Source organism: Agelaius phoeniceus, chromosome 2, assembly GCF_051311805.1.
Source record: "Agelaius phoeniceus isolate bAgePho1 chromosome 2, bAgePho1.hap1, whole genome shotgun sequence".
Lineage (NCBI taxonomy): Eukaryota > Metazoa > Chordata > Aves > Passeriformes > Icteridae > Agelaius > Agelaius phoeniceus.
In genome coordinates, this window is record NC_135266.1 from 93,128,889 (window position 1) to 93,141,483 (window position 12,595).

At 44.1% G+C, this 12,595-nt stretch overlaps 1 protein-coding gene across 1 annotated transcript in view; it reads left to right on the plus strand.

The window, feature by feature from the left end:
- The window catches only part of ARHGAP31 (Rho GTPase activating protein 31), a 60,505-nt gene that overhangs the window by 35,655 nt on the left and 12,255 nt on the right, over positions 1-12,595 (plus strand). The window contains exons 2-8 of the mRNA XM_054627861.2: positions 296-398; positions 871-1,015; positions 5,885-5,967; positions 6,577-6,684; positions 8,359-8,504; positions 9,801-9,999; positions 11,768-11,892. Coding sequence (XP_054483836.2) covers positions 296-398; positions 871-1,015; positions 5,885-5,967; positions 6,577-6,684; positions 8,359-8,504; positions 9,801-9,999; positions 11,768-11,892 — 909 coding nt within the window. The remainder of the gene's footprint in view (positions 1-295; positions 399-870; positions 1,016-5,884; positions 5,968-6,576; positions 6,685-8,358; positions 8,505-9,800; positions 10,000-11,767; positions 11,893-12,595) is intronic.

Here is a 12,595-nt window from a genome sequence, read left to right on the forward strand (position 1 = left end):
GGAAGAAAAATGAAGAGAGGGAAACCCTACCTTTCTTTCTGCTATGTTACTGTGACTTCAGGGTCAGTCATTGTCACATGTCAATGAGCGTTGCATGGCACAACCACAGCATATCCTCATGGCCACTTTGCAGGGGCTATTTTTTATTTGCCCTGTATTTCTTTCATTGCTGTACCCTTCCCTGCATCCACAGAGAGCCTCTGCTGTTTTTTCATGGAACTGTTTCCTCTGTGGTGACTTGTGGGAGCTGTCAGTGTGTATTCACTGGACATCTTGCTTTGCTCTCCTCTCGTAGTCCCTTATGTGCTGAAGAGCTGTGCGGAGTTCATTGAGACTCATGGCATCGTGGATGGGATCTACCGGCTCTCAGGAGTGACATCCAACATACAGAAGTTGAGGTAAGGGCAACGTTTGGGAGTGTCAGGGACATTGCTCAGTACCTTTTTGGTGCTAGTCCCTCAGGTACAGACTGTGGCCAACAGAGCTCCACACTGATGCAGAACATAAACTGTCTTTGAAGCTGCTAACAGGAGAAAACAACATTTTAGGGATTAGCTCAAAAAAACTTATGTCTCCCTCTGCATCTATTAATGGGAAAGGCAGGGAGGGTCTCAGTGCAAATACTGAGTTGCTCTCTCCCACTTTGGGACAAAGCAATCTCTTTATATCAGTTTGAGGTCTGCTCCCTGCGTTTGGGATAATGGAGACTAATTGAAACCTCAGGCCCTGAACTTGGGACGCAATCAGGGCCAGCCTGAAGAGACATCTCTGCTTTCCCATTTGTTTTTTCTCTAGCTGTAAATGAGGGTGGAGTACTGGCCTGCTACAGCTCTTATTCACCCATATTGTTATGGTTCCATATTGTTTCAGACAAGAGTTTGTTTCTGACCAATGCCCAGATTTGACAAGGGAAGTTTACCTCCAGGACATCCACTGTGTGGGGTCACTCTGCAAGCTGTACTTCAGGGAACTGCCCAACCCTCTCCTCACTTATGAGCTCTACAAGAAATTCACGGTAAGACCCTTGGCTGTTCTTGTTCTCTCCAGCAGTGTGGATGTGCTGCAGATTCCTCCATGACAGCTGTTTGGGATTCACTCCAATGTCCTGGCTTCTGGTGCATCTATCCATATAAACACTTCTCAGTGCTCTTCCCTTCTCATCTTGTGTTGGCTCTCTTTCCCTGTCCTTGTTTCTTTTCACCATTTCATGTTTATTTCTCTCAGTTTGTCTGCTGTTTCCTCCCCTTCATCTTGCTCATTTTTTCACTTTGAGCATTACTTCTCTGCTGCCTCTTTTTATCCCCATTGTGCACCTCCTCCCAGCACTACTAATTCTCTTTCTTTTCCTCATTACTGTCCATCACTGAGTCTTCTGGCTCACCTGGGCTTGTGATCATAATCACAGGGGTGAGGTTTCCTGATCCCTGTCCTTCCAACTGTCCCTGACACCTGCACAAATTGATTGCCCAGCCCATGTGTAAAGCATCAACATTTCTGCATCTGTCACACTTTTCATACTGTTTGTAGGGCTGCAGATGAGGGTACTGGTTATGCCAGATACGGCATATCGGGTCCATCATGATGACATTATAAATACAAATGGCAGAGGAGAGTGGCAGCTGGCCAAGCAGAAATCTCTAACTTTGTTTAAAGAGATTACAATTCAAAGAGTAGTTACTTGATTCTGGAAAACAGCCATAGATTATACGTGGATACAGTTGGAGCTTAGGAGCAGACTGCGGGGGAGCAGAAATATAAGACCACAAAGCCTGAATTTTTAAGAGACTTGGCTAATTTTGATGACAGATAATATTTTATTAAAAGGTGGCACAGCAAGCTATGCTTGTTATTAAAGCTGCATGTTTCTTAGCTCTCTAAATCTACTTTCAGTTTTTTATGACACCAGCAAATTTACATTCCATCATTGAGGCTGAAATCTTGCATGCTGAAGGTATGCACGTCCAGCTAAAAGAATTTACCAACTTCTTAAGATAACTGGTGTGGGGGATGGGAAAGATTGTTTTCTCAGTGTTAGAAACATCCGTCCTTTGTTAAGAATTTCTGTCATCCTGCTCTTTCCCATTTAGTGGGAGGAGGAGGTGACAGCCATTGCCAAAAATGTCAGATGTTGCAGAGAAGAAGTTCTGCAAAATCAGGTGTTGCTATCTGAGTTGCCTCTATCCTGAATCAAGCACTACCAAATGACACTGCTGTGGGACAGGAGGCACTGGGAGAGATCCATGGGGTCCTCACAAGGAGATGCTCTCCAAAGTCTCCCTGTTGCCTGTTTTGGAAAGAGGTGTCAGTGCAAGGGGTGCTTGCTGTGGGGCAAAGCCAGATGGGACCAGCCAAGCAGGAACTCGCTGTAAGAAGTCAGGTAGCTGTTAGGGACATGACTCTGCTGGGGATTTTGGGGTGGTAGTGGCTTGCTGTGCTGCCTGACAGCCGTGCAGTAATGTCAGGTGTCTTGCTGTTCCAAATTTTAAGTAAGATTGGTCTTTGTTTCAAGGTGATGTAGAGTCAAATCTTCAGGGAAAATCCTGAACAGATTTGAAAAATTGACCTGTATCCTCAGGATATAAGGATTTTGAGGATATGAGGTAGGATTGCTGGAGACAGTCAGGATGAATAGGATCTTGAAAATACAGGGTATCATTCAACCATTCACTGTAACTGATGAGTCTCATTCTTGTTGGAGCTATTTGGCCGGTGTCTTCCTGGCTATCACTACTGATTTATGGAAGAAAAAATGCTCTAAAGGAAACATTAAGATTTAGATGGAAACTTCTTTTAGGAAAGAATGTTTGCTGAAAAGTGAAGTTTTGGGATGATGACTTGCAGATTTTCAGTAGATACATTTGGTAAATAGCTTTATTCAAAAACAAAAGGGAAAACATTTCTGTAACTGTCTGAGTGTTTCTTTTACAAGTACTTTCTAAAGGAAATGTTTCAATGTTACATCAACACATCTAACTTACAGAAAATGTCTTTCAGAAAAGGGTTAAATAGTTCAAAATTTTAATTATAATTTCTGTAACTAATGTTTGAGTGTGATGCTTTTGGTCAGCCTTGAACAGTTGTTTTCTAAAATCTTATGCCATCTTCCCAAAATGTTATCACTTTGGGTTGACCTAAAAGGTTGGTTTTTTTAAATCTCTGGATTTTCAGTTTTTCCACTTAGCCACTAAATCCATTATTCATGTAAGCCTGCTCAGAAGGGATTTATAATTGGTAACCCAGCTGACAGGAAGCACAGTCAGATACTAGGAGGAAAGAAAGAAGAAAGACCAATTCCCCAAGGAGCAGAAAACCCCCTAGGAGCGTGTGTGTGCGTGGGGTGTCTGAGTAGGGAACAGTGGCAGCTGTACCTCAGCAGACGAGTGCTGGTAGGAATAAAGAACACATACTAATCCCAGCCTGACTGAGCCAGAGCTGGCTCCGAGCTGGGATAGGCTGCACTTTGAGTCACCACAGTGATTCAGAGATTTCTGTCTAAGGAAAGTCAAATTCTTTATGAGTAGGGAAGGGTTGTCCTTTTGGTCATCACTATGTCAAGTTCACAGGTGTAACATCCCGGTCATGACCTCACTGGCTATGAATTTTTGCCAAACGATTGCCATCTTGTATCCTAGTGATGGATGGTTGTTTCTCAGGATAGCTAAGTTGACTCTGCTTGGCTTGTTCTAGCCTGGGCATAGAGGGACCAGCTCTAGGAGGCCAAGCTTACCTTCTCTCTCTGGACTGTATTCCACTTGTTAACCAGGGCTCATGAATTGTGGACTCCCAGAATCACTAGCGGAGTTAAAAAAAAATCTTAAATGGCATAAATCCATACCATGATGAACAGATATGCAAGAAATTGAATTATTGGTTCTTCCTTGAATTTTGTATTCTGCTGCTGTAATCTGCAGTTTTGCAGGGCTCCTCAGGTCACAAAAGCACAGCTTGTGTGGGTCAGACATGTGGCTTGGAGGACTGAACAGGTCATGACCTCAGAGAAGCTGGTATTCACTTGCTGTCTAATCATTAGGTCTTTGAGACCCGAAGGTTGAATATGGGAATGAAAATATGCACCAGGGGAGAAAATATTCTGTACAATCTAGTTGAAATCTAAGGTCCACCAGTTAAAGTTTTTATTTCTCTCAGTCACCATTTTTGGACAAGGCTATTCAACTGGAAACTTTGTATTGAGATTACAAGAGCTCTTATGCTTCAGATTTCTGGGCTTCTTTTTTAAGGCACCATAGATGTTGGCAATGGAGAGAGACGGAGAGACTGACTCAGTGATCAGAATCTGATTTTATTGTGGGATACAAATACTTATATACTATTTCAGGGAGATTAGTAATGTGTACTACAATGATTAGGTTAAAATCACATACGCAAACTTATGCATATAACAACATGTCTTGCTTGCAGAGTTTAATGGGATTTTCTTTTTCTGGTAAACCCGTTTGATTTAATCTTCTTGCAATCCAGGTCTAATTTTCAAAGTTCCGTTTGCTTTTGCCAAGGCATCCTGTTACCAAATCTCTTATGTTAACCAGGTCCAAGGTCCATCATCTGTCTTGTGTGCCCCAACATTCCAACACATAGACATTTGTAAAATCACTAGAAGAAGTTAACCTGCCTTTAGTTTGGGCAAACCAAATACATGCGCATCTCATATATCCCTAACTAGTGAGCTCACTTGTTTTGATCTGCCATCACTTCTCTGGCCTGGAAACTGGCAGTGTTTGGTTAGGTGCTGGTTGCAGATGAGAAGTGATCTGCAGGGAAGAGGGCAGTGACAAAACCAGCGGTGGTAGCATCGTCACGGGGGGTGCTGTAGTGGCTACTGCAGGAAGATGCTTCTCTGGAAGTCGCTGGTAATTTCAGGTTCATGATGTTTAAGTGATGGATGGCTTGGGAAGGGTTGCTTCCTTCCTTTCCTCCCATGGCAGAGCTGACATCTGTCTGGAGGCAAAGCTTGTACTGGCTGTGTGGGTCACAGCATCTTCCTTTGAACTCGCTCCAAACTCCAGCGGCAGTCGGGTGGGTAGGAGGAGGTTCCCAGACAGTCGTGCACTGAACTGCTTGTCCTCCCCCAGTAGAAATATTGAAAGGGAATAGCTGAACAGATGAATGTCAATGCAGTGAACTCCTAGGAATGCTGACAAAAGCTCCTCATGGCTCTCTGAGCTCTTGGTCTGTAGAGATTTGCTCAAGACTGAGATGTATAACTTTGATTCTGTCTAAGCCTGAGTATAAGAATTTATTAATCTGCTGGGCAGGGATTCTGCTATGGCTTCTTCCATCATGAAAGATGCAAACCCACAAAAATAATCCCCTCAGCTATGTTGTTATGACAGTCAAAATATTGTTTATTTTGAAGAATACAGAACATGTATATCCAAGGTATTCTCATAACACAGCTTGAAAAACATGTTTTAAGAGGTTATTTTTGGGGGTGTCATTGCTTTTTGCTTTTTCCATTATTTCTCTCTTTCTCCTCTCTTTTTATTTCATCCATCATTACACAATTTAAAAAAAAGTGAAAAGAATCAAAAAAATACCCCATGAAAAGCAAAGCAAAACAAACCAACACAAACCAAAAAATCCCCTGTAATTTGTAATTGAAGGTCTAAGTCCTTGATTGCCCCTCTCCCATAAATACTGACCACCATATCTGAATGTCTGGGCATGGTGTGTTGAGACATGGAATAACAGTGCGGGAAATCTCTGCTGTGCTGGGGACACAAAGAAACTTCTTCTTCCAATAGCTCTGCAGGGTAACAAGAGAGCATTCCCTCTGAGACAGGGTGTCTCGTGTGACCCTTCTTATCCCTCTTGCTTTTCCCCTGAGTCCATTGCCAGGGTGTACTGTTTCCTTGTGTCCCTGCAGGAAGCAGTGTCGCGCTTCCCCGAGGACGAGCAGCTGGCACGAATTCAAAATGTCATCCAGGAGCTCCCACCATCACATTACAGGTAAGATTGTGTCCACAGAGGTGCTGAGGATCAGCTTGGTGACCTCACCCTCATCAGGGAATAGTGCCTGAAATAGCTCTAGGATTCATTTCCAGAAATCAATTTCCAAAAGCTGACTCACCATTTCCAAATCTGGCAACAATTTATCTGGGCATTTAAATATCATTGAACAAACCTTTGTTAGAGACAGAACAAGGTGTCCCTGCTGCAGTCTTACCATCCTCCTTCTCCAAGTATGAGCACTGTGGCACCCTTGGGCAGTGTCCTGGGTGTGGTAAGGAGAAGATGATCTGCTGGAGGTGCTTGAGCTCAGCCTTTGCATCATGCCATTCCCTCTTCCACCCATCTCCCGTGTTCTTTGCTCCCATCATGCTAAGGATAGTTTGGTTCATGCCCCACCCTTGGCCGCCCCAGCTGGAGCTCAGCTGTTCAGGTATTGACTGCCATCCCGTGCAGATGCTGGTGCTGTGTCTCCTCTGCCCCATGGGCTCTGTGGTGCCATTGCAGACACCTGGGGAGGGGACAGGGCTGGCTCTGAGCCTCGCTCTCCCAGCAGGCAGGCCCTGGTAACGTGACACATTTTTCTTTCTTTGTGTGAAACCACTGCAGGACGTTGGAATACCTGATCAAGCACCTGACTCACCTGGCCTCCTTCAGCAACATGACCAACATGCACACCAGAAACCTGGCCTTGGTGTGGGCTCCAAATCTCCTCAGGTACGGTAGAGGTTCCTCTAATCCAGAGCACCATGCTGAGTTCCAAGGGGAGTGGCAGCATCTGAGCTTAATGACCTGAGGGAAATGCAAAGATGCGGAAAAGCTGAGCAACTAAAGGGACGAGCATAGCAGAGCAAACAGCTTTTCTTCCAGGTTGAATAATCTAAGGTTTTACTGTCAGCATCCAAGGAAGCTTGTGGGTTTGTGTGTTTCTTATTAAAAAAAAGTTGTTATTTGCAAGTTGAGCACAGATTTAGAAATGGGGACTTAACTCATCACTTGGGAATGTTAATGACATTTTTGATGGTGCCAGTGCTTCTGCAGCAGGGCAGTGAGAGACAGCAAGGATCAGAAGGGAGAAAAACAGGGCAATAATATTAGAGACCTGTTCCCAGATCTGCTTGTGCAAAATTGAGATGAGCTTGCTGGGCTTGAAATGGCAGCCAGTGTCAGATCTCAAGACCACCAGCTAGTTTTTCATGTTTGTTATGCCTGGCACTCTGCTGTGAAGAAGCCTGGATTAGATGCAGGCAGGGGTTTGGCTGCTATGTTGTAGAGCTAAGCAGAACAAGGAAAAATAGCATATGGAAAAGAAAAATTAAATATTTTGTATCTTGTCAAAATTCCCTTTCCATCCATCCAATACCCCTGTATTTAGAGGAATGAACTATGCAAGGAGAGTGCAGGACTGCAGCTGGGCAGGAGAGGGGTAATGGCAGAGCCATCAGGGTAGCCCTGGGCTGGCAGAGAACGTTGGCTAGAGAGATACAGGCCTGAAAAGCATGCTCTAAAGAGATATCTCACCCTTCTGAATCCCAAAAATGCCAGAGCAGGTTCGGAAAATGAATCAAATGTTGACTCTATTGAATATCATAAATTGGGACTTTACTACTGAGACATTTTCATTCTAACATCTGTCCTTGTCAAAAAAAAAAAAATGAAGTCTGTTTTTCCTTTGCAATCTTTAATAAGTACAAGTCCCAGGGAGGAAAAGAAAGGAGCAAGCAATGCAACTGCAGTCTCCTTACAGGGTTATCCTCTTGGCAATGCCCCAAGCTGTTATCTAACACACCAGTCATTAACTTTACAAAGGATCCATTGCCCAAAGATAATTCAGCACAGCAACACTTAGGCATGTCAAGATAAGGAATATTCCTTTGCTGAGAGCAAGATTGAGAATGTGGGAGCACAGGGGGCGCAGAAAAGAGACTATTCGGGCACCTGGTGAAGTATTGAAGAAATTGGCATGGGGAAGAACTGAGCAGGGTCTAAGGGATTTCACTGAGAGGTCATTGAAGCACTAAGTAGAAGCAGCCTTTGAAGGCCCCTGTGTTGTCTTTCAGGCCCAGCCTTGACATAGCTAAAATAGGAAAAAGAGAGAAGAATGGAACTGAGTCACAGTTTTACCTGCTGAAAATGTAAAAGCCATGTGGGGAAAATAACACATTCAGGAAAGGAAGTAGCAGAGATGGCAAAGAAATCAAAGAAAATAATTTTTAAAAGAGTGAAAAGACAAAGAGGAGATCAGGGCCTGTGAGGGAAGGAGAGGAAGAGGTACAGCAAGAGTGGGGAAATCATCCCAGTTGCCTTGCTTGCAGGAAGAAATCTGGTCTGTCCTTGCCAGGGGCTGTGTGTGGCAATGCTCACTACTGGTACCCCTCTTTGCTCATGCAGGTCGAAGGAGATTGAGGCAGTTGGCTGCAATGGGGATGCAGCTTTCCTGGAGGTGCGAGTGCAGCAGTTGGTGATCGAGTTCATCCTGAACCACGTGGATCAGATCTTCAACAACAACAGGAAAGCCAGCTCTGCAGAGAACATTGGTAGCAACCTCCCTGAGCCACTTCCCGTGTCACTTGCTATGTCATTCATCTCTCCCTTCAACTAACATTACAAGCACAGAACCCTTGCTATTAGCACAGACTTCCCCAAAGACACCTTGAGCCCAATATCGCATTACTCTTGTCTTCTTCATCCCTATCTTCAACATTTTCTTTCTCAATACTGGCCTCCTTTAGTGTTTTCTCAGGTTGCCTTATGTCTCATCCTTTGCATGATTGCCTGTGGCTTAACCCTTTCTCCAAAAGGAAGAACCACCTGATTGATTCTCAATATTGGTCTAAACTTTCTCTATAAGTCCATCAGCCACAGTCTCAGCTCTTCTGTCAGATTCCCCCAGTTACAATTCCTCATACCAACAATACCTGCCCTGCGGCCACTATTTCCACCCAAGTCAGAGGTCACACTCCCAGGCACTCCTGGAAAAAAAAATTAATCTTGTGCTCCAAAAACTTTTATCTTGTTCCTGTGGACATTTTATAAAAGAGATGTATTTTTTCCTGGGACATCAATAGTTTCCAGAGATGCTGATTTTGCTGTTTAGTGATGGTTTTGTTGGCAAAGACTGGGAAGTGAGAAAGCATGGATCCACAGTGACCTCACATAATTGCAGAAATATGCACCTTCCCATTTTACACACTCAAAAGACTTCTGATACCTTCAGTACTCAGGCAATATCCACCTTTCTGCTCTGCAGCCCTGTGTCAGTTCATTCTGCCCATCTTTACCTTAACATGGCTTTGCCCCTGCCCCCACAAACAGACACTTTGGGCTATTAGTGAGACTGCTTTCTGTGTCCCTGAAATGGATTAAAAAGTTAAAGTAATGCTGGTTTTTAGAACAATCCCCCATCCTGCAACAAGACAAGGAGAAAGATGTGGAAGTGAGAGAAAGAACCAAATTGGGATCAGGGAGTGAACTGCTCCAAAACTGAGGGAGGGTGGGGGTGAGATGGAGGAAGGGAGTGAGGGAGGAGTAAAGGGAATGTGTGAATCCTGGTTGTTTTCAGAGACACCTCCTTCACACAGAAGTGTCTGCAGCAGAGGAAGCAAATCCACACAACACAGCCTTTGGCTGGCAAGCATAGCCCCTGCTGGGAATGTTCTCAGATGGATAAGGTTGCTGGGGAGCTGAAAGGCTTATCTGACAAAAAGCCTTTCTCCCTGCACGTGCCACTTCTTTCCCCCCTCCACAGGAGATGTTCCAGTTAAATAAAGTCATGAAGCTCTTGCTCTCATTTCTCCTCACCCCAGGCTGGAATGTATTTTCTTGTTTTTCAGAGAGCGCATCAGTTGTGAAAAGTTTGACCCTCCCCTCGGCCTCCCTGCCAATGAAACTGGTGAGCCTGGAAGAAGCCCAGGCACGGAGTCTGTCTGCATCCCATCCTGCTCGGAAGGAGAGGAGAGAGAACAGCTTGCCTGAAATTGTGCCTGTAATTGGGTCCCTCTTCCACACAGTTGTTGATCTTCCTGACAGCAAGTAAGTGACAAGAGGAGTGTAAAGCACAAACAGAAAAGTGCAGGTTCCCCAGTGTGATTGGGCATGATCCTTTTGTTAATGTGATACCCCCATACCTGCACTCATCTGAATCTACTGCCACTACACAAAGAAAATTCAGTGTCCTCAAAAGAGGCAGAGCTACTCCTGAGAAGTATTTCAGGTGCTGGGTTCATGGCTTCACTAGCTCTCCTCTCTCCATCAGGGCAGAACCTCACAGACCTCCTGCAGGAGGAATGAGTTGTCTACATCCTTGTGCCAGCTCAGAAGTTGGCTAAACACGGGATGAGCATGGAGCAGGTTGGGGCACAGCTCATCTACGAGTTCCACCTGCTGGTGGCTGGTCCAGGGCATGCCTGGTGCCACTGACCTGCTCCAGATTCTTCATTCTCCTGGTTCCTCTGCAATTGCAGCCAAGCAGGAAGGTTCATTTTCACTCCCAGCATGGAGAGACATTTACATAGTGGCACCTATGCCAGCTACGTCTGTGCCAGGAGAAGAGTCTGATTGCAGCTGAGGTTGCTGCAGTTGTTGGCACAGCTGCCCAGAATAAGTATTTATCTATTGGTCTATCTAACTGTTAATATATGGCCACTCTACTGCCTGGTTCAGATAGATTATAGCCTCTACAGCAGGAAGCTCATTAATCTACTGACCCAGAAAGCACCAGAACAAAGATATTTATTGGCACTTGATATATTGAAGCATAAAGTAGTCATCTAAGAGAACACTGGCAAGAGGATAACCAGCTTAAGACAAAAATATGTTTGTCCCTCTAGAGTGTCTTCTCCTTTCTCATTTGAGAAGTCCTATCCCCAAATATTAATCCCCTTTGAAGGACTGATTTGTACTTCTCTGTGTATTGATCAGAAAGAAAAGTAGAAATATGGGGTTAGAAAGTCCAATATGGAGAGCAGCACAGGGAGCTAAGAGAATTCTTGCTCTGAAAGATGGGGAGGTTGAAGGAGGAGTCAGAATGAGAATGAAGTGAAACAGATCTTCACAAAGAAATATGTATACAAGGAAAAAATTGCATTAGGACAAGAAGCTTCTTTCTGCAAAAGCTGGGATTTCCAAAGAGACTCAGGGAACTGGTGTCCCACTTCCTCTGAGAGTTATGAGAAATTGGTTTAATTCCCTTAAACCTCCTCCTGTTTGGTTAGTACATTATATTTGCACATGAATATATAACACCTGTGATTAAATTAAGGTTGGCCTGAGAAGCATTAATAGCTAGTTCTCGTTAAGGAATCCCTTTATTTTTGTCATAAGACATGGTCTTTAAAGCATAACTTTGTGCACTGAGAAATGGTACCAGTTACATCAGTTCCCTGGAATGTATCATACATTGTGTCATTAAAGCCTGTTAAAAAAGCAATTTCTTTTGCTTTATTTCAGGATAGTCTGAGCTTTGAAAACCACTCTTTTCTGGAGACAAGCATGGTTGATTGCTCAATCACTGTTGCTGTAGCATGATGCCAGAACTAACTATCTGAAGGCTTAGGTGTCTTTCCATCCATGAAATAGTTAAACCAGCAGTACAGATAAATCATTTACAGCGTGATTGCTACCTATGCAGCCAACAAGGGTTGGTTGTATGGCTATGCTTTGCATGCTTTAGAGTTAAAAGAGGTGTGAGAAGAAAAAAATAGAAAGTGTTGAGGGGAGACAGCTCAGAGGCCTTTGGAGGGCATTAAAAAGGCAAAAGTCTCTAAGGTTTGGTGACCATCTGAGCCTTTTTTTCTTACAGGAGGAAATTATCCACCAAGTCCAAGAAATGGAAGTCAATATTTAATTTGGGCCGTTCTGGCTCAGAATCAAAGTCTAAACTGAGTCGAAATGGGAGTGTCTTTGTAAGGGCACAGAAGCTCTCTGGTAAGAACACACTTTACAGCTGAATATTTCTCTCTGAGGCTTTCTCCTGTGTTGTTGGTAGCATGGGACAGCCTGTATCCACTTGCCACTAATGCCATAGGCTTGAGATAGTCTAATGGGGTCCTCCTTGTTGCCTGGTTTCATGCCCATCTCATTTTCCTGTGATGGCAAGAAACACCCTTCCAGGAGGATTGGACAGATAGCTACAGTAAATATTGCATTTTGGTATCTGATAAACAGGCTCCTGTTGTCCAGCTGTCAAGTCTGGGGACTAGGAAATGTGTAGGTTTGGATTAGTCCACTGTTCCAGCCCAGCCAGTCTCTGTCTCCTGAGGCTCATTATGTGGCACTGGGTGAATGGCTGTCTTTCTAGGCTGTCCTTCCAGGCTGTCCTTACACTAAAGGACTTTAAAGAACCAACTGCATTCAGTGTCTTTGTGAAAAATGAGGCACCAGGAGTGCCTTCAGCTCTGTCTCTCAGCACTTTGAGGGAAGCCATTGCTTTTGCAGAATTTACAAGAGAGAAGTTGTGTTTTCTTCTGGCTGTAATCCCAAGTTCTAACCTCTCCTGGGCTGCAATCTCTTAAACACTCTGCTTCCTAGAAAATCACATGGCAGTGCCAGTTCCCAGTGTTAAGAAATGATGACTCAAGCTCTAAAAATCATGAACTTGACTCAAAAGTAATCACATTCTTAAAAAGAA